We start from the raw sequence: 22155 nt of genomic DNA, 5'->3' as shown, positions 1-22155 counted from the left end.
AGACACTTAATCGCTGTATCATTTTGAGATTCTCTCTGCCATGCGCTCAAGGCCCTGATAAGTTCTTTACCCGTTTGGTTCTATGTAGACTGCTCATCACAGCTTGACGACGTAGGTTCTATAATCACCTTTTCTTCTGTAGAGGCAAGAACCTCCTTCACATGTCAGAGCAGAAGAAAATAGTTGTCAGGAACGGATTATCTCCCATGCCCCTCTTCTGACATGTTTCTGCTCAGATAGGTTGTCAAACAGCCCAGCATGACCAAAGGTCCCCCCCAGGCCCCCAGCCTGGATCCGCCCCTGCAGGAGGGAAGCTGGCTTCCCAAAGCATCAGTGGACATCAATGACTCGGGGAGCCTCTGAGCTCGGACCGAACACCCGTGGTCACGGGAGCCCCACTTTGGGCGACTGAACTTAATGGAACAGCTGTAGGCATCACACTTCTCAGGCTCCACCAAGGGCTGGATGAGTAGCCTGGGGGAAAAGTCCCTCTATTCGTTGAAACTGCAGCACCCATGAGTCAGTATTTTCTGCTACAGTTAAAAAAAAAAAAAAAAAAAAAAAGTAGCATACTGTTCACATCTCCATGGTAACTTACTATGGATCTGCATTCCATTTATGAAACTCCTTCTTGACCTATCTGTGATTTCTGATCTAGGATTTAATATAAACTGAGAAGCCATCAGAATCCAATCAGTCTCCTCAAAATATCAACACCCTCTGCATGGGGGGGTGTTTCAGCGGTGTAGACTCTGCCTCTAACCCATGCAGGGGTGATGCCGGAAGAGCCTCAGGTGCCGGTGGCAACATTAAAGTGCAATAGTATCTCAATTATCCGGGTAACTCCAGATTTAGGGTTGCCATGGAAACCGGGAACCTTGGTAACAGAGAGTGAGATGGTTCCTGTCTCTTCACGGCACTGCAGTCCCCGAGATGCGCCAACTTTCAGTCCCTTGGCCTTCCCTACGCTGGGCTGTTTTATTTTATACCACCTTCAGGAGTCTAAATTTTCCTCCAAAATATTGAGAGCCCGAGTAGGAAATGCGCGCATTTCTAGGCATGGACTCAAGTATTTCGTTAGCAACGGAAACCGGCAGTAGGGGTGACGGTTGTGACCGGGATTGGGAGTCAGATAAACTTGAGTTTCAACGTGAATTTCCCATTCATATGTTTTATGGCCCCGCAAGTTATTTCCCCAAGGTTCAATTGCCTCACACTGTCAAGTGGGGACAACGATGCTTCGGAGGATGGTGAGCACTCCCCCGGAGCCACTCAGCCAAGGCTGGTTACCATCCAGGCACCGCTCAACTCTAGGGGGCGCCCCTCACACGATGCCGGAGGCTGGGGGCTCCCCGGAGCAGGGCAGACTCGGCGACCCAGCCAGGGGCCCAGTTCGGACGTGTAGCATCTCAGGCGCATTTTTAGAGACTCTTCGTGACAGAATGATGAGAACTCCCGAGGGCGGGAGGAGATCCAGGAATGGGGCCTGAGCGAGTCCCTCACTACCCAAGTGTCGCAGCCCCTGGGTGCCACCACCCCGCTCCTGCCCACTTCCAGAGGCACGCTTGGTGTGGAGGCCTCGGGACGAGGGGAGGAAACCGGATCCTCCAAGGGGAGGCCCTCCCCCTCGCCTCCCCGGGCTCGAGTCCCCGGCCCACCGCGGTCCCAGAACCGCAGGCGAGGGACACAGCCGGGTGACAGCGGGCGCAGAGCGAGGTCCCAGCCGGAAGGAGCCAGCTCCGCCCCCGCTCCCTTCCCCTCGAGTCCTCACCCCTCCCCTCTTCCCTCCCACTCCTCCGCTCCCCTCCCTCCCACTCCTCCTCTCCTCTCCCTCCCCCACCCTCCTCTGTTCTCACCCCACCCCTTTCCTCCCCTCCTCCACCCCTCCTTTCTCCCCCTCCCTCCTCCCCTCTTCCTCCCTCTCCGCCCCTCCCCCCGCCTCCTCCCCTCCCCTCTCTCCTCCTGTCTCCTCCCCTACTCTCTCTTTCCCCCTCCCCCTTGTCCCTCCTCCCCTCCCCTCCCCTCTGTCGTCTTCCCCCCTCCTCCAACCCCCTCCCCCCTCCCTCCTCCCTCCTCCCTCCCGGCTCTGAAGAGCGCGCCGCGAAGGGGACTGGCCGGTTACTTCCTCCGGTGGCGGCACGGAGCGCAGTGCGTCCCCAGCCTCGAGCGCCCGGAGCCGCCCGCCCGCGTCCGGTCAGCGTCCCGGCCCCCGGCCCGGGTGCCCGCGGCTCGGACCCCCGCCCCGTCGCCCTCGCCCGCGTCCGACGCGCACCGCGGAGCCCGGCCCCGAGCCGCCGCCGGCCCTGCCCGAAGCGGCGCGGTAAGAGCGGGGTCCAGGACAGCGCCCTCCGGCGCGGCTTCTCTCCCCGGGCCCCGGACCGCGGGCGGGGGACGCGGGCAGCCCCGAGGTCCGGGTCCCCAGGCGCGGCCGGGCTCGCGGCGGGGCGGCGACTGCTCCCCGGCTTCGGGCTCGCTCCCGGGGCCGGGGCGGCTCGGGGAGGTGGGGGGGCGCGGGGGGGCCCGGCCGTGACGCTCCGAGCCGGCCGCGAACTTGGGCCGCGGCCCCCGGCGGCCGAGTCGCCGGGCGGGGCGCGCCCGCTTGCTTCCCTTGCTTTTGTTTTTAAAAGGAAACGCGGGTCTGGCGGGGGGGCTTCTGCCGGAGGGCGCCCCCGCGGGCCGATTTCGCGGAGGGTGAGGGGGGGAGTGGGACACAGCGGAGGGTGTCGGGGCGGCCCCGGCGCGCCCGGCTTTGCGGGTGACTTACCCGAGCGCACCGGGCCCGGTGGGATCGCGGGCGCCCGAAACACCTGGCGGCTGCACCCGCCTCCCCCCCGCCCCGCGCCCCCGAAAACGTGCCCAGCACCGGCTCACCTGCTCCGCCGCTCCGGGGCCCGATCGGGGGCGGTGGGCGAGGGAGGCGCCCGGGAGGGCGAGCCCCCCGCGGGCGCCCCGGGACTTCTGGATCTGGGCCCTCGGTGCCGGCAGGCGAGCGTGGGAGCCTGTCGGAAACGCGGGTGTGGGTGCGCAGGGCTGCCTTTATTTTCGCGTTCTTAAAGGATTTTGAATGAAAGGTTGCCGTTTGTGCGTGTGTGGGTTGTTTGCTTTGGTTTCGAGCCCAGGAGACTTTTAAGATGTTGGCCTGTATTCGGTTTCGGGGTAAGCTTAAACTGCTAGGTGACGTGCTACTCATTCAGAAAGTAAAGAAGTGAGCAGTCCCCCCTTTGGAGATAGAGGTGATTTATTTTAATTCACGGTAAGAGATTATCCTTGTCCTGGACAATGGAAGCGCCCGTGCGACCTCGGCCTGTCCACACCACCTCCAATCAGGGAGATAAATCTCCAAGTTAAGGTTTATTAAAATTCTGAGTAATATCACAGTATAGTTATAGTTAGCGCCATGGGCCCTGCAGGGAAATATTCACTCATTTCTGGGATTAGTCATTCCTCTCTCTCTCTAAATTGATAACTTTCAAAAGAAACGGCAAAACCAGCCTTCAAAAGTAGCCTATGGGTCTGTTTTGGCTTTTGTTTTTCAAATTTACCTCAATACCGACCTGTGCTCTGATCTTGTTCCGGTAAGGGGACTGTCCTTAGGCAAATTCTCTTTGTTTTAAAATTTTATTGTTCTCAGATCTTCCATTTCTGCCTTTTTTTTTTTTTTTTTTCCTTTTTTTGTTCAACAGCAGCCATCAATAGGGCAACCTGAAAGGGACCTAAATTTGAAATTGATTCAGGTGAAGAAACTTGACCTTAATCAGTGCCACCTTAAGAAGCCTTGTGGCATAAAATAAGCAAATTTAAATTCCATTAGTTATGTGTCTGCCTGAAACCATTGGGGGGACAGTTTGATTCTACGTGGTTCTTACAAAACAGTTGAAATGCCGGACAACAAAAGAATTCTATTCTGTAGCTAGTAATCAGAGCTTTTTCTGTGGGGATGGTAGGCTGCCTTTCCTCCTGATATTTGTACCCAAAACCAGGCGAGCTTCTTCCATCGCCTTCCACACCAGTTCTCCGTCCATCCCTGGAGGCTGGAAAAAAAAAAAAAATGTACAATAAAGTCAGCAAGTTGTCTGCAAACGAGACTTAGAAAAAGTGGTTGGCCCAGTGGGCTCGGGAGAGAGAATTGGTAACAGCTAAGGCGTCTTTTCGTTCAGGTCTTCTGTTTGAGGTTGGTTGATTTAATCGACAGGTAACAGCGTTTAGTTTATCCAGATAAATAACATAAAGCTGTGAGTGAAGGAGCATTTCCCGTGGTAAAGAGGAGTGAGGCCTGGTCTAATAATATTTGTATGCTCTCCAGGCTCCACAGTGATGTGGTGGGAAAGGCCCAGGCCTCATCATTCGGGTTACCCACCCAAGGACTGATCTGGACTGTAGTCGTGCTGTAGCTGTGTGGTCCTGGGCAAGTCATTGGAGGTCTCTGGGCCTCGGTTGCCCTGTAAGATGCAACATCACTGTAAAATGTTACAACATCCGCCTCTCAGACACGTAGGGAAGATTCAGTGAAGTGGGAATGTGTGGTCCCCCAGCTTGGGCTTGGCTCTTGTGACTAGGATGGTGTCAGTGCAGGGATCATTAGTAGGGAATATTGATTCTTGAGCGCCTGAGCCACTAAGTGGAGATTCTGAGCCACAGTGGCCACGTTTGATCCCGGACAATCCTTCCTCTGCTCCCTTCTCCCCCATAGGACTATTAATTTATTGTCTGTGTTTTCTAGCCTCCACTGGCCACCATGATAATGTTTTCCAGCCTCCACTGGCCACCATGATAATTACTCGCACTCTGAGGGTTTTAACAGCCCTCTCCAGTGTCTCTTGCCTGCTCTGTGGCATAGACTTCTCCCACGCTACCTCTCTAGCCCAGGGTGTGTGTGTGTGTGTCCGTCCGCGTGCGTTCATGCACAGGTGCGTGTCTAGTAGCTGGGAGGTCTGGTTTAGCCATAATGTTGATCATAAGAGGAAACAAAGTACAAACTCAAAGTAGTCACGGGGAAATGTCCTACTCTCCACCTCCAATAAGCCCTATCTATTGCGCAACACTTTAATTACTCAGAGTTCCTGGTTGTAACAGGTGGGAGCACCCCCGGGGAGATCGTGGGGGGAGGACGATTCAGAGTACCCTGCAAAGCTTCCTATAGACCTTCAGTTCCATAGCCTGTAAGCTGGGGGGCGGGGGCGGGGGTGAGTGAGGCTTGCCCGTTTCTATTGTTGGTGCTAACCCAGCTTCTTTGAAAATGAGTTTTTGTTGCTCTGTATGTTTACCTACCACTCTGGTGACATGATCTTGGGACCTTTCTCGCCTATTAATATAGAACTTACTCCGCCAATTACATGTTAGGGCTCCAAATAAGTTTTCAGCCTACATCACTGTCCCCTTGCAGGCCACGTAAGCAACTATAAATTTTCTAACAGCCACATTAAATATAGGCAAGTAAATGAAGTTAATTTCTACGTTCCAAGTTACTGAATACCTTCAGAATATTATACAAACGTGCCGTCAGTCCACGGTCGTTACTGAGATACTTCACTTTTTTCTACAGAACCTTTGAAATCTTGTGTGTTTGCCATGCAGAGCTCAGCTCAGCCCATCCTTGCCCCGGGCCAAGCATTTGGCAGTCCACGCAGGGCTGGTGGCTATAGCACAGTGATCAGCACAGGTCCGCCCTGGTAAAGCCCAGACTCTCATCAGAGCCAGTAAGACTGATGCATACCCAGCATTACTCCCCCTGGAAGAAACACAGCTGAGCTACATACACAGCAGACACGTTTTGAGTGTGTGTAGACAATTCTGGAGGGATCCGGGGCTTTGGACTGAAGCAGTGGTTCTGGGAACCTTTTATGTCCTACCTGGGAGTGTTCGCTCGTAGCTTAGGCAGGAGAAAGGGCCTCCTAGGCTCCTTCCAGCATGCTGACCTGGGTTTGGGTCCACCAGGAGCCGCCTGGGTGTGGGAGCAGGGGGCTGGCCCTTAGCTCCCAGGTGGAGCTGACTGCCCCGGGGACATGACCGTGGAAAGCAGCTTACCCCCACCTGTCCTATAGTCCTTGCTCAGCTCCCTGAACCAGGCTCCCTTGGGAGGCCCTGACCAGCCAGCCAGCAAGTGCCTTCATCTGTGTGCCTGGAATCTAAGTGGATTCGGTGGAGAATCAGCATTATTATTTAATTGCTTAAATAGCGTACCCTTTGCGAGAAGGGCCTTTTAAGCAAGAACTGGCCTTCAGTTTTGAATGACCGGTTGTGCTGGAGACATTGACAGACTCCACCAGAATTAGGGTTGACCTAGCCAGTAAAGACTTCTTAAAAATGTGATGTTTGTTGCCCTTGACTTTATTTCTTTTCCTTTTTTTTTTTTTTTTTTAAGATGAATGATTTTGGAGTCAAGAACATGGACCAGGTAGCCCCTGTATCTAACAGTTACAGAGGGACACTCAAGGTGAGTGAGCTAAGTCTTAATTTAAACGTTTTTTTAAAAAAATATATTGGAAAACTCATTCTCTAGGATCGTAAAACCATGCGCTGGGTCCCAGAAGACTGGCTTTAGCCCCGGCCTTTTAATATACAGGCTGTGTGACTCTGGATTGTTTGCTTAGTCTCTCTGGACGTCAGTTTTCTAGTCTATAAAATGGGTATCCTGATGCTTGTTTCTGCTTGTCTTCCACGCTAGGAAACCATTTAATTTGCAGATGGTGAGGCCTTTGTGGTTTATTTCTGAGACTCCTACCAGCTGAAAAATCCTGGGATTCTCAGTGGGACAGCGCTGGAGAAGCTGTCTCTACCGCGGTTCTGTTCACCTGTGCATTTCCTGGGGTCACGGGCTGGGTTGTTTAAGAACTGACCAGGGAAGAGCGGAGAGGAGGAAGGCCCGCCTCCCAGGGGGCGTCCTTCCTTCCGAAGGGGCTGTGCCCGCCGGGCTGCTGGCAGCCAGCTGCCACACGGCCACAGAACGGCACGCCTCTCTGCATAAACCAAAACACAGGTGAAAGATGAAGGAGGCTTTTCCGGTGTCTAAGAGCCAAATTCCATGCAGCTTCTGCCTTCGTTCCTTTGGGGAACATTCTGAAGGAGCAGAAACTGATAATTTCCCGTTTGCTTTCTTCAAACGTGACAGTGAGACCTGATTGTTTTTTTAGCCTCACGCAGTTAACACCTGTAGAAGCAGTGATTTTTCGATTGGCCTCCACCAAGCTTAGTGTTCGTATGGTGATGGAGCTTCGTCGTGTTGCATGATCATTTGTGTATCCTTAGGAGGTGATTTGTCCGGGAGAGTCCCCGACGGCCAAAAATGGGCCCAGGCTTTTCTTGTGTATTAGGAAGGTCAGGAAACTTCCAGCCAGTGAGTTTGCTCGTTTGATTTGGTCAGATGTTTTCCACGTGGCAGAGGCTGTATAAGAAATCGTGGTATTAGGTTTGAAACCACACCCCTAGAGAGGAAAATTCTTCCAGACGCTAAAAGAACCTGATGATGCTCATGTGATCTCTGGGTTCGGAGAAGAAACGTCGTTGCTGACATTGATGTGTTGGTACACTCAGTGGGAATTTGTATTGTCTTTTGACTTCCTGACTTTTAAAAAAGAACTTCCAGCCAGGAAAGGAAAGGCATTTCTTGGTCACCTGGGGAAATGTTACTGGGAATTAAAAAAAAAAAAAATTAATTGGCTATTTCACTGAAATTGGTCCTGTGGTATAGTTTATAAATCCAGATGAGGATTTCAAACTTACTTGATTGTTTATTCCCTTAGGTTTCTGGCAGTCAGACATTAGAGTCTCGGGTTTTGGGGGGCTGGGCTCCCATAACGTTGGGACATCGCTGTGTTGAGTGTTTTAGGCTGCGGTCCAACTTCTGCCTGCCCTCTTACGTAATGCGTCATTCATTGTTCCGCATTTCTAGAAAGAAAGCACACAAACCGATTTTATTTGTAAATGTGTTGCATATTTTTTAAATTGATGACTCAACAGATGGTTCATTGTATTACACATAACACGGGATTTCCAGTGTATGTTGGAAAAACATAACCATCTTTTACATTGTTACTCAGCAAGTCAGGCAGTGATGAATCAAGACTTTATCTGTTACTTATAAACAAGTCTTCCATTAAAGGCTACTTTCATAACTGTTAGATGAAATTATCTTAGATCGACACAGTGTGGGGTTTATCTTTCTCTGTGTCACCATTCTCTTTCTCCCCTAAGCTATAGATAGTTGAACTTGAAACTTTTTCCTTTGGAAATCTTTCTCCTTAGTAGATGATGTGGGGCAGAGGTCTTTTCAACACCTTAACTTTTATAAAAGTAAACCTTAAGGTGTTTTTTTCGTATCTATTACTATTTTCTGGACCATTGGAGTTGATGAGTGAAAAAAAAAAACAAAACTAGTTTCAATTAAAGTGTTTCATGGTTAAACATAAAGATAACTGCTTCCATAAATAAAGTAATTTATTTCACTGTTTGCTTCTCAGTTTTCCTTCAGTTATTCGTCTTCCCTTTAACGGCAGTGAGCTAAAACTGCCCGACTGAGGGTAGTTTTTGCTTTTGTGCCCAGTCTGACTGAATTTCCCTCTGATGTAGTGGAGGGACCAGGTGTTTGGACCAGGTGGGTCTCTTAGTCCCGTCCGGTCCTGTTCTTCCAAAGTTCCATTATTTTTAGGTTTGTTTACTTCGTTTCTTCGTTGAAGTTAATTATTAAGCCATTAAAAATAAATTCCTGGGTTATCCTGACTCTGCGAGGTCAATGAAATGATCCCGAATAAAATGGAACCCTCCCCATCACTTTGACTGTCTCGTAAGTCTGGTCTGAGAGCGCTCAGTGGTCTGGTCCATAGGTGGCTTTATAATTGCCAGTTTTGTCAGGCTATGTCGGGACGATTACCCATGGACCACTTTTAAAACGGGTAATTAAATGGGTTGAAATATTAATTTCCGTTTTCTTTTCCATCTGTTTCCCAGCGCCAGCCAGCTTTGGACACCTTCGATGGGTCCCTGTTTGCTGTTTTCCCCTCCCTAAATGAAGAGCAGACACTCCAGGAAGTGCCCACAGGCTTGGATTCAATTTCTCATGGTAATTTGCTACTCAGACTTGACAAAGTGTGCGTGGTTTCCTCCCCTAGTTCGGTTACTAAAGAGGCGACCATTTGGGGTTTTTTTTTTGTTTTTTTTAATTTTTTTTTTCAACTTTTATTTATTTTTGGGACAGAGAGAGACAGAGCATGAACGGGGGAGGGGCAGAGAGAGAGGGAGACACAGAATCGGAAACAGGCTCCAGGCTCTGAGCCATCAGCCCAGAGCCTGACGCGGGGCTCGAACTCACGGACCGCGAGATCGTGACCTGGCTGAAGTCGGACGCTTAACCGACTGCGCCACCCAGGCGCCCCAAAGAGGCGACCATTTGTAAGCGGCCACGGTTGGTGTCTTCAGTCTTTGGCATGCAAAGTCGGTGACTCTGGACCTGGGAGAAGACAGTTTTCTCACTATGAGCATGCTGGCTCCGGTGTCTTCCACTGCCAGGGGCCCCCCCAGCCAGAGCAAATGCCCTGCTGGGACCAACCTGTAGGGGAGCCCCTGAGATTTCCACTGGGATGTTTGCAACACTGTAGCCAGCCGGGGTCCGGTCTCCCAGGCGCACCTGCAAAGCCGATGATTAAAATGCACCCCAGCTTCTCTGTCTGGGGTCCCCTCATTTGTTAGATCATCCACCCCACCCCGGAGTCTTGGGGCAACAAATGATACTTGCTAATATCCGCCCACCTGTATGTATTTATTTCTGTAGTTCTTAATGTCATGGCTTCTTGTTTTTAAAGGGACAGCAGTCAGATAATGCCTGTACAATTACTGGGATAGGGTTATTCGTTGGAAACATTCCAGAGATTACTTTGTCATACGAAGTAGGTGCTGGAAAATACAGCCCAGAAAACTAATTAAAACACAGTTGCCTGCATAAGTATACCATCATGCGGTCGTTTATCATTCATGAAATTGCTGAGGGAACCCGGAAAAGATTGATTTTCAATAAAAATTGCAGGTGCGCTGACGTGACGGGGGCTAAATGCTGTGTGTTCGCATTACACCAGAAGGCCCTTTGCCTGCTGCTTATTTTAATGGAGGTAACTTCAGATTGTACATTTACAGGGGCACCTGGGTGGCCCAGTCGGTTAAGCGTCCCACTTCGGCTCAGGTCATGATCTCACAGCTCGTGAGTTCGAGCCCCACGTCGGGCTCTGTCTCTGTCTCCTTCAAAAATGAATAAACATTTGGGGTGCCTGGGTGGCGCAGTCGGTTAAGCGTCCGACTTCAGCCAGGTCACGATCTCGCGGTCCGTGAGTTCGAGCCCTGCGTCAGGCTCTGGGCTGACAGCTTGGAGCCTGGAGCCTGCTTCCGATTCTGTGTCTCCCTCTCTCTCTGCCCCTCCCCCGTTCATGCTCTGTCTCTCTCTGTCCCAAAAATAAATAAACGTTGAAAAAAACAATTTTTCAAAAATGAATAAACATTTAAAAAAAAAATTCTTTTAAATGGCAAATTATACATTTACCGTCCCTTAAAACCTTTGACCGAAACCACCTACTGTCTTTCATTGTTTAAAAATTTTAAAAGACATTTAGATAGGAATTTCACCTAAGGATAATGGCAAGATAATTTGCAAAATAAAATAAAACTTGCGTTTTATTTTCATAAGTGTAGCTGTGAGATGTAGGATATTTTCTGAATTTCTACCCCTCCCTGCCCGAATTTTTGATAATATTTATACTCTCTTAAGGAATCACGTCAAGGTTTGAGATCAAAATTGCTCTTTCCTGAAAACTTAACAAGATTTCTCCCCCGAAGTCGGTATCTGGTCGTGCCAGCTTCCAGTCCTCATGTCCCCATGGGGTTTCTTTCTAGATGCCTCCAGCTGTGAGTTACCTCTGTTAACGCCGTGCAGCAAGGCCGTCATGACTCAAGCCTTAAAAGCCACCTTCAGCGGCTTCAAGAAGGAGCAGCACCGTCTTGGCATCCCAAAGAGTAAGGGCCACTTTTTCCAGTAGTTTCTCTGAGTCTGGGTTGTACGGGAAGAACGAATCTGACCGTCGTGGCTTGGGATTGCTTGGGATGACGGCTGGTTCTTCCCCAAGCGGCTTGCAGGGTGGCGGGGGGGTGCATAACCCGAGCCAGCGATGGTTTCGAACCCCTCAACCGGCCGAACACTCAGTCCGGCACCGTTGTTACCGTCTTAGAGTTTACTGGGTGTCTTTCCCCTCTGCCCGGTCTCTGGTACACATCTGGACGTTGCGGGCAGATCAGGAACGGCGCTGCTCTCACTGCCTCCCCCCTGTTTTCTCCCTGTGTGTGTCTGTCTGTCCTTCCCTCCCCCGGACAGACCCCTGGCTGTGGACCGAACAGCAAGTATGCCAGTGGCTCCTCTGGGCCACCAGCGAGTTCAGCCTGGTCAACGTCAACCTCCAGAGGTTCGGCATGAATGGCCACGTGTTATGCAACCTGGGCAAGGAGCGTTTTCTGGAGCTGGCACCTGACTTCGTGGGCGACATTCTCTGGGAGCATCTGGAGCAGATGATCAAAGGTACCCGCGGGGGGGGGGGGGGGGGGGGGCCTGGCTCCTGCTCGCCGAGGAGAGCCGTGGCAGGGAAGAGGGATGGAAGGGGGAGCGGTGCTCTGTAATCGTATGGTTGGGGTTCTGCATTCCGTAAAGTGCCTGAAAATGCCACCGGAGTGAGTCAGATGTGTGGCCGTGATTAGAGGGTTTTCAATCCACTGAAATGTGTGTGTGTGTGTGTGTGTGTGTGTGTGGAATGAGCATAGCCACGAGGCAATGACCTGAGTCACTAACTCGTTGACCGTGGTCAGACGGCATGTGTCAGAGGAGTGCGTGTTGGCTCAGATATGGAGGCCAGCAGAATTCCCAGGTGCTGGGGCGCATCTTAGAGAACCCGAAGGAGCAAGTTGCCCTGAGTGAAAGGGAGCTTTTATTCAGACACACTCCGTGCATTTTACAGTAAGTTTTCCTAAGACCCAATGGAATGCAACAACGAGAATTTCCTCTGGTTTTGTCTATTTAAACAAATGCAGAAGTGATTGATATATGTTTACACGCTGACATGTTCTGCAGAAACTGGCCATTGGACAAAAAGAACTCCCATCAGATAGAAAGTCTTTAATTTTTTTTTTAATGTTTATTTTTGAGAGAGAGAGAGGCAGAGCGTGAGCAGGGGAGGGGCAGAGAGGCAGGGACACACAGAATCCGAAGCAGGCTCCGGGCTCCGAGCTGTCAGCACAGACGTGGGGCTCGAACTCGTGAACTGTGAGATCATGACCCGAATCGAAGTCGGACGCTTAACCGGCTGAGCCACCCAGACGCCCCCAGAAGGTCTTGATTTAGACCTTATAAGAGTGTTGGCAGCAATGTTAACGACACATCTAGTTAAAAAGAAAAAAAAAATTATAGGAAAGGATCAAGTTATAAATATAAGAAAATCAGTTCATTGGTAGAGTTCAGAGAAATAGTCCTCATTCACTTGATTTTAAACACTGTGTTTCAGACCTTAGGTTTCAGCCACCATTTCTTTTAGGCTGTGGCTTCTGGGGGCCAAGGAAGCTTATTTGTGAAGACCCCCAAATCCTTCCTGAACTTGGACAAGTCTGATTTGACGAGTTTCTGGTGAATCTGCTCACTGGCGGGTTGGGCCTGTCTGACCATCACTCAGGGTGTGAGTCTGTGTGGGACTGGATTTGTGGGTGTGTGTGGTTCAGTGTGTTTGTAGGGAGTAAGCACACACAGAGAATGCTAATAACCTTTTCCTTTTCAAAGTTCCCAGCCCCTGGGACAGATGGAACTTCATAAATATCTAACTACGTCTTGACGGCAGGGGTGAATTAAATTCACGGTCTAGATATTTGAAATGACGCAGTAGAACATTTAGCTTGGCCAGTGACAGCGTTCATGGCGGAAAACTCACTCTAGTCATTAGAAAATGTGTTGCTGTCTCCGGTTTTTTAAAAAGACCAAATGACACAGATTACCGTCTGATTAAATGTGGAGCACAGGGGCGCCTGGGTGGCTCAGTTGGCTGAGCGTCCGACTTCGGCTCAGGTCATGATCTTGCGGTTTATGAGTTCAAGTCCCGCATTGGGCTGTCTGCTGTCAGCACAGAGCCCCCGTCAGATCCTGTTCCCCTCTCTCTCTGCCCCTCCCCCGCTCACACTCTCTGTCTCTCTCAAAAATAAGTTAAAAAAAATCTTTAAAAAAATTTTAAAAAACGTGAAGCATAAACACATTTCGATATTCTAAAATAACCGTACGATAGTAATTTGGGAATAAATGTTTTTAACCTTGATTTGCAATCCTATGCCTCCTGTATCTGTTTTTCAGAAAACCAAGAAAAGACAGAAGATCAGTATGAAGAAAATTCACACCTCAACTCCGTTCCTCATTGGATTAATAGCAACTCACTAGGTCAGTCCAATCGATTCTTGCCCTGAAGACCTTGGTTTCAAGCTTTTCTATTAAATTTGGACTCTCCACCCCCACGAAAAAAATCAATAAAAATAAAAATAAATTTGGACTCCCTGGCACACGGTCTTGGCCTGCACTGTCCCCATGTGGTGACGACACGTGGCTCTTGATGCGTGGCTGGTCCATGTTGAGACGTGTGGTAAATAATACACATCTGCAACGATAATTGGTAATGTTGAGTCAGATAAAAGGTTAAAATTAATTTCACCTGTTTATTTTCAGTTTGCCGTTGCGGCTACTGGAAAATCTAACGTTGCCTGAGTGCCTGGCATGATCTTTGCCTGGCCAGTGCCGTCTAAGGCAGTCCGTAGAGCCCAGGGGCAGAGCGAAGGGGGCTGACTGTTGTAGTCAGAGCTGGTGTAATCAGTAAGAGGTGACAGGCACAGGAAGCATGTAGAAAGCAATTCTAGATTTGCTCTGAACTTTGGAGTTCAAAGAAGTGTCCTGGAATTCGGGTCTTCCCTTCTGGTCACTGACACTGATGAGTGTGGATTACAGATGGTCCCCCCACCAGCCCCCGCCCCCCCCCCCCCACAGCCAGCAGAGGGAGGGGATGTTCCCTTGCAAGGCACACACTGGGTGGCAAATCACTTACTCCCTCCGAGCCTTAGAAACTGAAAGAGCCAGTGACCTCTGCCATCCCGAGGCAGGATGAAAGCATTTGATAAACCAGAGCCGTAGAAATGCTGACATCGAGGCACCGCATCTCGGTCCGGGGAATTTTGGAGAAGGGCTCACTGGCTTCAGAAGAGCTGTTGCCGAAGCCCACGTTCCCCCCCCCCCCCCCACGGTTTCGTGGAGGGTTAGAGCGCGCAGAACGGGTTGTGTTTGGTTTGGTCCGAGGGCACAGAGGGTCTCTGATGACCACGTCGCTCCTGCCTAACAACTCTGCCGTCCGATCGTTGTGTCCCAGGCTTTGGCGTGGAGCAGCCAGCGTATGGCGTGCAGACACAGAATTACCCCAAAGGCGGCCTCCTGGACGTGTGTCCATCATCCTCAGCACCCAGCGCACTCAGTTCTGAGCAGGACTTTCAGATGCTCCCCAAGTCTCGACTCAACACCGTCAGTGTCAGTTACTGCCCCGTCAGTCAGGACTTCCCAGGCGGCAGCTTGAACCTTCTCGCTGGCGGTTCTGGTAAGTCAGGGCTCCGGGCTTGATTCAGACAGTCGGACAGCGAGGGGAGCTTCTCACGCAGCTCGGCCTGGATTCAGCCTTTGGAGGAGGGCACAGGTCCCCTCTGTGTCCCAAGTGCTGTCGAGCACTGTTGCAGGGGACAGATGGGCTCCGCAAACATCGACTCCCGCTATGTTTCACGCTCCGGGCCGGGCACCGCGGGTATTGAGCAAACAAGGCATGGTCTCTGCTCTCGCAGCTGGATTCCTCCACTCAGTGGGCTATTTTGGGAGAAAACGTAGGAATGTGACATTCCTGCATGTGGGAGAAAACGTAGGAATATGACAGATTTCTTTTTATGGAGGTGCACACGTACAACGCACACATCTCGGCTTGTACTGCCGGCTGACTGTTTACATATATGCCCCTGAGTAAGTAACAGCCACCCAGATGGAGATAGAGAAGCTTCCAGCCTCCCAGAAGACCCCGTCACGTGCCTTCCGTCGGTAGCGTCCACACAGCAAGAGGAAACCATTGTCTTGACTGCTGTCATCATAGATTAGATTTTCCTGCCCATGAGCTTGATATAAATGGAATCCTAGCGCTCTGTTTTCTTGTGCCTTTTGTTCCTCATCGTGTCTGAGACCCATGCATGTGGTTGGATGTGGCAGACAGTTGTCCTTTTCTTTTCTTTTTTTTTTGTTTTAAGTGTGAGTGGGGGAGGGGCAGAGAGAGAGGGAGACCCAGAATCCGAAGCGGGCTCCAGGCTCCGAGCCGTCAGCCCAGAGCCCGACGCAGGGCTCGAACTCACGGACCGCGAGATCGTGACCTGGCTGAAGTCGGACGCTTAACCGACTGCGCCACCCAGGCGCCCCAATGGTTTTTTAATTTTCTAATGTTTATTTATTCTGGAGAGAGACAGAGCACGAGCGGGGGAGGGGCAGAGAGAGAGGGAGACCCAGAATCCGAAGCGGGCTCCAGGCTCCGAGCCGTCAGCACAGAGCCCGACGTGGGGCTCAAACCCACCAACTGGGAGATCGTGACCTGAGCCGAAGTCGGGGGCTTAACAGGCGCCCCCCGGTTGTCCTTTTCATTGCTGTGTAATACTCCATCCTGCAGAGCTGTGCTTGGTTCAGCCATGCTGCTGCTGGGTGCGGAGGTTGTATGGCACATTAGTCATCAGGACCGAGTGCCTCGTGGAGGAGCTTTGTGAGCAGTCCCCAGGGGGGTTGGTGTCCATGCTGCTGCAAAGCCCCAGACCAGCCTGAGGTCCCTCGCGGCTCGGTAACACCGGACAGTCCTCTGCCCCGGAGGAGTCAGCATCCGTGCCCGGTTGTCTTTGCCAGGAAAGCCCCGGGACCATGACTCCCCCGAGAACGGCACGGACAGCTTCGAGAGCTCGGACTCGCTGCTGCAGTCCTGGAACAGCCAGTCGTCGCTGCTGGACGTGCAGCGAGTGCCTTCCTTCGAGAGCTTCGAGGATGACTGCAGCCAGTCCCTGTGCCTCAACAAGCCGACCATGTCCTTTAAGGACTACATCCAGGAGCGGAGCGACCCGGTGGAGCAGGGCAAACCAGTCATACCTGCGGCGGTGCTGGCCGGCTTCACAGGTGAGCGCATCGCCCGGGTCTCCCCGTCACCTCCCCGGGCCCCGCCCGGCCGCAGCGCCGCATTATTTATGCAGGGTGTTTCTGGTTGGAGCACATTGTATTCACACCCCGCGTTGCCTGCGTGGCCGTCATCCCGAATCGGGCAGGCCGCATCCCTGGTTTCTAAAACGGCCAACGTTGCAGGGATTTTCGCACACCCAGCTCGGTGGCGGGGATGTGCTTCCGGGGCCGGCTCCCTCACCTGGGGTGTGCAGGGCCAGCCTGCAGGGGAGACGGCTGGGGCGCACGCACGGGGCCTGCGGAGGCCTTAGCTCTGACTCACCCCCTCCAGGAATTCCAAAGAACGAACGTCAGCCAGCCCAGGGAGGGACAGGAGCCCGCCTGCAATAACACGGGGGCTGTTTACCTTTTCGTGTTTCTAAAATCCATCTTATTTTTAAGATTTGGGCGAGAGCTATTTTAGGCAACGGATAAATATTAAGGCTGTTTCTGGAAGCAGATATTTCCAGTGCTGGAGCAAAATTACCAAGATTTTTTTTTTCATTGCTTCATAGGTCCTTAAATGTGTGTGGGTGTTTTTGTTTTTTTTTTTTTTCATATTTTGACCATATGGAGCCACTGGATTAAAAAAAATACCTATGGAAAAACAACTCACAGGTTAAAATAAGAATACAGGGGCGCCTGGGTGGCGCAGTCGGTTAAGCGTCCGACTTCAGCCAGGTCACGATCTCGCGGTCCGTGAGTTCGAGCCCCGCGTCGGGCTCTGGGCTGATGGCTCAGAGCCTGGAGCCTGTTTCCGATTCTGTGTCTCCCTCTCTCTCTGCCCCTCCCCCGTTCATGCTCTGTCTCTCTCTGTCCCAAAAATAAATAAACGTTGAAAAAAAAAAAAAATTTAAAAAAAAAAAAAAAAAAAAAAAAAAAGAATACAGAGGGATCCTTTTTTTTTTTTTCTTTCTGTCGTCCCAAACATCCACAGAAATGGGCTTGGTGAGAAAATAAACAGCCATGGTGGTCTTCATTTTAAGATTCGTTACCATTTGCCAACTGTCAGCTCTTTGTGGCTAACTAGGCACGAATAGGGTTGGCGATCCTTGGGACAGCCCAGCGCAGGTGAGGGCAGTAACCTGCTTTACAGTTGGGGTGGTTGGCTCAGAAGTAGACCGCTTTCCGGGCACATAGGTAACCTGGTTGTGTCTGCTTCCAGAACTCCTGCCCTTCGTGTTTTCTAGCCTTATTGATGATGGCCATGGGATCTTGAGGAACAGCTCTTTGATGGGTGTGTGTGATTCAGGGCAAGACACCTGGCATCTGAGTGCACCTCATCTTTTAAACAATGTTACAGGGGTGCCTGGGCGGCTCAGTCAGTTAAGCCTCTGACTTTGGCTCAGGTCATGATCTCACGGTTCGTGGGTTTGAGCCCCGCGTCGATCTCGGTGCTGACAGCTCGGAGCCTGGAGCCTGCTTCGGATTCTGTGTCTCCCTCCCTCTCTGCCCCTCTCCCGCTCATGCTTTTACTCTCACTCTCAAAAATAAACTTAAAAAAAAAAAAAAAAACACACATTAAAAATAAATAAATAAAAGAGTGTTACAGGGCACCTGGGTGGCTCAGTCGGTTAAGCATCCACCTCTCGGTTTCGGCTCAGGTCATGATCTCGCGGTTCGTGAGTTCGAGCCCCGTGTCAGGCTCTGTGCTGACAGTGCGGAGCCTGCAGATTCTCTTTCTCCCTCTGTCTCTGCCCCTTCCCCACTCACTCTCTCTCTCTCTCTCTCTCTCTCTCAAAATAAGTAAACTTTAAAAAAATAAAATACAGTGATAACCCTCTTCACAAGGTGGGGGTTCTAAATATTACCCAGGAGAGGTATATGGAAAGCAAAGCATCCCTCACCAGAGGTGGTGAAGCAATGGCTACAACCCCAGATGCCCAACTCACTGTTGAGTAAACTGAGTCCTGGATTAAGCAATTTACCCACCCTCATTCAAGTCTGGAAGGTGCAGCGTAGGATTCCTTGAGTGGCGTGCCTCATTCTGTGGGGAAACGCCCCTTCAGCCACCCCCGCCCCTGTCCTGCTGGGTGGCTCTAGAAATAAACCCTGAAACTTATTACATAAGGAACAATTAAACAGGATGAGGAATCTTTTTTAAAAGATTTTAAGGCATCTCTGCACCCACCGTGGGGCTCAAACTCACAACCCCGAGGTCAAGAGTCGCACGCTCCCCGACCAAGCCAGCCGGGGGCCCTCGAGCTGAGGAATTTTCATGTCTAGAGTCGGTGGCCCTGAGTTTTTTTCCAGAAGACCAAACTCGGCGATCCTTAAAGGCCCAGTGACCCCTTGTTTCTGGAGTGGGAGGCGGGGAGGAAGACGCCCTATTCGGTCTCTAGCCTGGTGCCGTTGAAGTGTCACCACCCTTGAACCGGGTCATCATGTTGGCCCCCTGTCCGGGGGTGGGTCTCACATGGCTCGGGCAGCCGAGGTCACTAGGAGGACGAAAGCCTTGCCGAACTGTAAATCTGTAAAAACGTGTAACCCGCCCCTTCCCCCCCCCCCCCCTCCAGGAAGCGGACCTATTCAGCTGTGGCAGTTCCTCCTGGAATTACTCTCGGACAAGTCCTGCCAGCCGTTCATCAGCTGGACCGGGGACGGATGGGAGTTCAAGCTCGCTGACCCCGATGAGGTAAGGCCAGGGCTCGGGAAGTCCATCTCTGGGCTCAGAACCCTGATTTCCTCACCTTAGGCCCAGCTGGGCACACGGCAGGGTCCACGGCTACTAACCAGAGCGGCTCTAGTGTCCCGTGGGTGTGCACGTGGGCACCGGGCAAGCTTCTCCGTCTTGCTCTCTCCTCTGATATAGAGGCACAAGCGGTAAACTGAGGGTCTCTCCCGACCACTCGCAAATGCCGTGGGGAGTTTGCCTTTTCCCCCCGCAGCCCCGTGCTGGTCCTCGGGGCTTCCCCTCTGCAGGAGGAGGCCGGGGGCAGATCCGAGACCCTCCCCTGCAGGCCTTAGAGAGGCCCGTGATCTCTGGCAGCAGGAAGGTGCAAAGAAGCACCGAGGAATGCATACCGTCCCGTGGCTCGGAACCACACCCGGCAGCTGTTGGCCTGGAATAGGAGCCCGGGGGGGAGGGGGGGGACACAGCATTTCCCTTGCGTCGGGGCCGCCTGACCGTGAACCATTGCTTCAGGCCGCAGGAGGCGGTGCGGCGGGTGGGGGCCCCTCCCTCCGTCCTCAGAGACACGGTGCCCCGGCAGGTGCACTGAAACAGAGCACACACCCCCAGGGCTCGTGAGGGCCGGCCTGGTTCTCTCCGGGTAAGCGGGCACGACCACCCTCATCGGGGGAGAAAGTCCCCCCCCGCTTTTTCTTTACCTGCCCAGTTGAAGTCTCTCCCTCCGTGTCCGCCGCAGGTGGCCCGCCGGTGGGGGAAGAGGAAGAACAAGCCCAAGATGAACTACGAGAAGCTGAGCCGCGGTTTGCGCTACTACTACGACAAGAACATCATCCACAAGACGTCGGGCAAGCGCTACGTGTACCGCTTCGTGTGCGACCTGCAGCACCTGCTGGGGTTCACCCCCGAGGAACTGCACGCCATCCTGGGCGTCCAGCCCGACACGGAGGACTGAGGCCCGCGGGGCCCCGACCGGAGCCGGCCCCGCCCGCGTGGGCCCCCCCCCCACCCCCCACCCCGAGGACCCTGACAGGCGGCGTCGATCGCGTCCCGGAGAGTCGCCGCGGAGCAGTGGCCTTGTTCCCTCCGAAACCGCGGGTTTTCCGCCACCAGGAAGCACGGTTTCTCGCTCGGAGAGCCTGCCGACTTGGAACGCGCTGCTGACGACGCTCTTAACGTTAGAACGGCCGAGAGAGAAGCACTGGGAAGCCGCCCTGGCCGCCCCCCACCCCCCGAGCAGGCTGTGTGACCGGAACGTCCGGGCTCTCGGAGAGTCTCCAAGGAGCGAGCCTGTCTGGGGCACGCGCATTTTGGGGTTTTTTTTTGTTTTTGTTTGTTTGTTTCTCGTAAGTTTCTTTCCGCCTCTGGCAGCCGGGAATCACAAAGGCAGGGGTGTTCCGTTCGGTTCAGAGAGGCGGAGGGGCGGTGCAGGGAGACCGTGGTGCCGTTTCAGGAGTCAGGTTTGTATATATGACTGTAATCTCCTCGTTGCTGTCTCAATCCTCTAATGGTCCTATTTAACAAAAACTGTACATTGTAATTTAAAATAATTCCGTAAGCGTACGTGGAGCGGGAGCGCAGAGCCCGTGCAGCATTCTGCAAACGTCGCGTCTGCCCGGCCAGACGCAGAAGTTGTAAAGCTGTGTGTTATTTACATTCAATATGCCTACAGGTGTAAGTTCTGAGAGGGTCAGTCCCTTGTTTTTGTTTTGTTTTGCCCGGATTATCATCCGGCAAGGACTTTGTACATTCGGGAATTTTTATAAAAACACTTAATGTTATTATCTGGAGGCACATGTAGCCTCCGCTTTCTCCTTAATTGTAACGTAAAAGCTATTGGAGAGCAGTATTTTTCTTGACGAATGGCATATGTTTTCCATTTCTGTGCATGCCTTTAAACCAGTTGATATGCAAACCTTCTTTTATTTTTTAGTTCGACCGGGTTTCCCCGACGACTAACGTCCCCTGACCAGCCATTCCCTTCCCATGGTCCACCTCCGCGCCCCAAATTATTCTGTATGATTAAAATAAGAATGCTATTTTTGGAAATATGTGGCTCCTTTTCAGAGATCAGGAAGGATTTATGTAGCAGCTATTTTTACTGCAGAAGTAATTCACTGGAAAAAATGCAATTTGTAAGAAAGCTTTATTTTTATCTGCACTCCATGTAAAGTTAAACGTATTGTACAGAGCTGAAGGTTGGGGCCGGTGGGGGGAGTGGAGGGGGACCTTCACGAAGTCTGTTGGTCATGAACGAAGTTCGAATTTTTTCCCTGGCCTGGCTCACCTGTCGGGTCGTGGGCTGTCTGGACACGCACGATGCTGTTCCTTTCTGCTCAGTGCCCGCAGCGGCACGGGTCTTTGTTCCTATTTTCTTGGAAGCTGAATGCCCAGAGGCAAAGCGAGGGCACAGAAAACGGGAGAGACAATCCTTTGGAGGGGTCGACTTGCAGAAATGTTTTGCACCCGACGGGAGACTCCCGTGGTTGTTTCGAAGGAGCGCCTGGGTCCGTGTGCGGTCAGGACGCTTGTAAATGATCGAGTCGACCTGGTTTCGGAGCCTCACCGACTTCACTCGCAATGTGAGAGGCCACTCAGAGGAGTGGCTGACGTCCCTGGAGAGGAGCCCATCTATGTATTGAGACCACGAAACTGGGTGCGGGGGGCAGCTGGGAACAGCAACGCCAGAGCTGGGGACTCTGTCTCAATACCTACCCGAGACCGTTTCCAGTGTCTTTAAGCACAGGATGTTTTTCTCAAGCGGGACATGTTTATCACTCAGACATCTGTTTATAACATCAACAGACATGTGACCAGGAATGTCTTTCTGCCAAAGGGGATCTTAGCCCTTGGCTCATTTTAAATGGGGTTGAACCACATGAAATTGCCAATATTGGACTTTTTTAGAAACTTACAAAGTTGGCAGTGTCGTGGTTCAACCTAAGTTACAGAAACCAAAGTCCATCATAAACCTTTGGTGTGGTCATGCACAGAACTGAAGTATAAAGATTTTGTAATCTGGCCTTTTCTCTTGCAAATAATAAAGTATTTTGTTTATATATACGCCTCCTGGTAAGGGTCCTCATTCTTCCCACCCCGACAGGGGATGAGGGGAGGTGGTATGATATTGAGCTCTGATCCATTGTCCTCTTAGCAGCTTTCCGTCTATTGAGAGTCACAAGTCCATTTAACCGATTTTACACACAGGTCACCTAGTAAATCATGACCAAATCGCAGCCACCTGTGAGCTCTTCCTGACGGAATC

General features: G+C 51.8%; 1 protein-coding gene across 1 annotated transcript; it reads left to right on the top strand.

Moving 5' to 3' along the window:
* Positions 1-2069: 2069 nt before the first annotated feature.
* ETS2 (ETS proto-oncogene 2, transcription factor) lies at positions 2070-21953 on the top strand. Its single transcript, XM_045501362.1, has 10 exons — positions 2070-2320; positions 6362-6433; positions 8944-9055; positions 10873-10992; positions 11348-11548; positions 13355-13438; positions 14412-14633; positions 15959-16222; positions 18778-18896; positions 19630-21953. Exons 2-10 carry the CDS (start codon positions 6362-6364, stop codon positions 19843-19845), a joined length of 1410 nt encoding a protein of 469 aa, XP_045357318.1. The 5' UTR covers positions 2070-2320; the 3' UTR covers positions 19846-21953.
* Positions 21954-22155: the final 202 nt, after the last annotated feature.

Source organism: Leopardus geoffroyi, chromosome C2 (assembly GCF_018350155.1).
Source record: "Leopardus geoffroyi isolate Oge1 chromosome C2, O.geoffroyi_Oge1_pat1.0, whole genome shotgun sequence".
In the NCBI taxonomy this organism is placed as follows: domain Eukaryota; kingdom Metazoa; phylum Chordata; class Mammalia; order Carnivora; family Felidae; genus Leopardus; species Leopardus geoffroyi.
This window is presented reverse-complemented; position numbering and strand designations above follow the sequence as displayed.

Bases quoted from the DNA above. Each gene is read 5' to 3' on its own strand.
- ETS2 (XM_045501362.1), top strand. From the start codon at position 6,362: ATGAATGATTTTGGAGTCAAGAACATGGACCAGGTAGCCCCTGTATCT. The intron at 9,056-10,872 runs GTAATTTGCTAC...GTTTCTTTCTAG, and splicing joins CTTGGATTCAATTTCTCATG to ATGCCTCCAGCTGTGAGTTA. The intron at 14,634-15,958 runs GTAAGTCAGGGC...TGTCTTTGCCAG, and splicing joins CCTTCTCGCTGGCGGTTCTG to GAAAGCCCCGGGACCATGAC.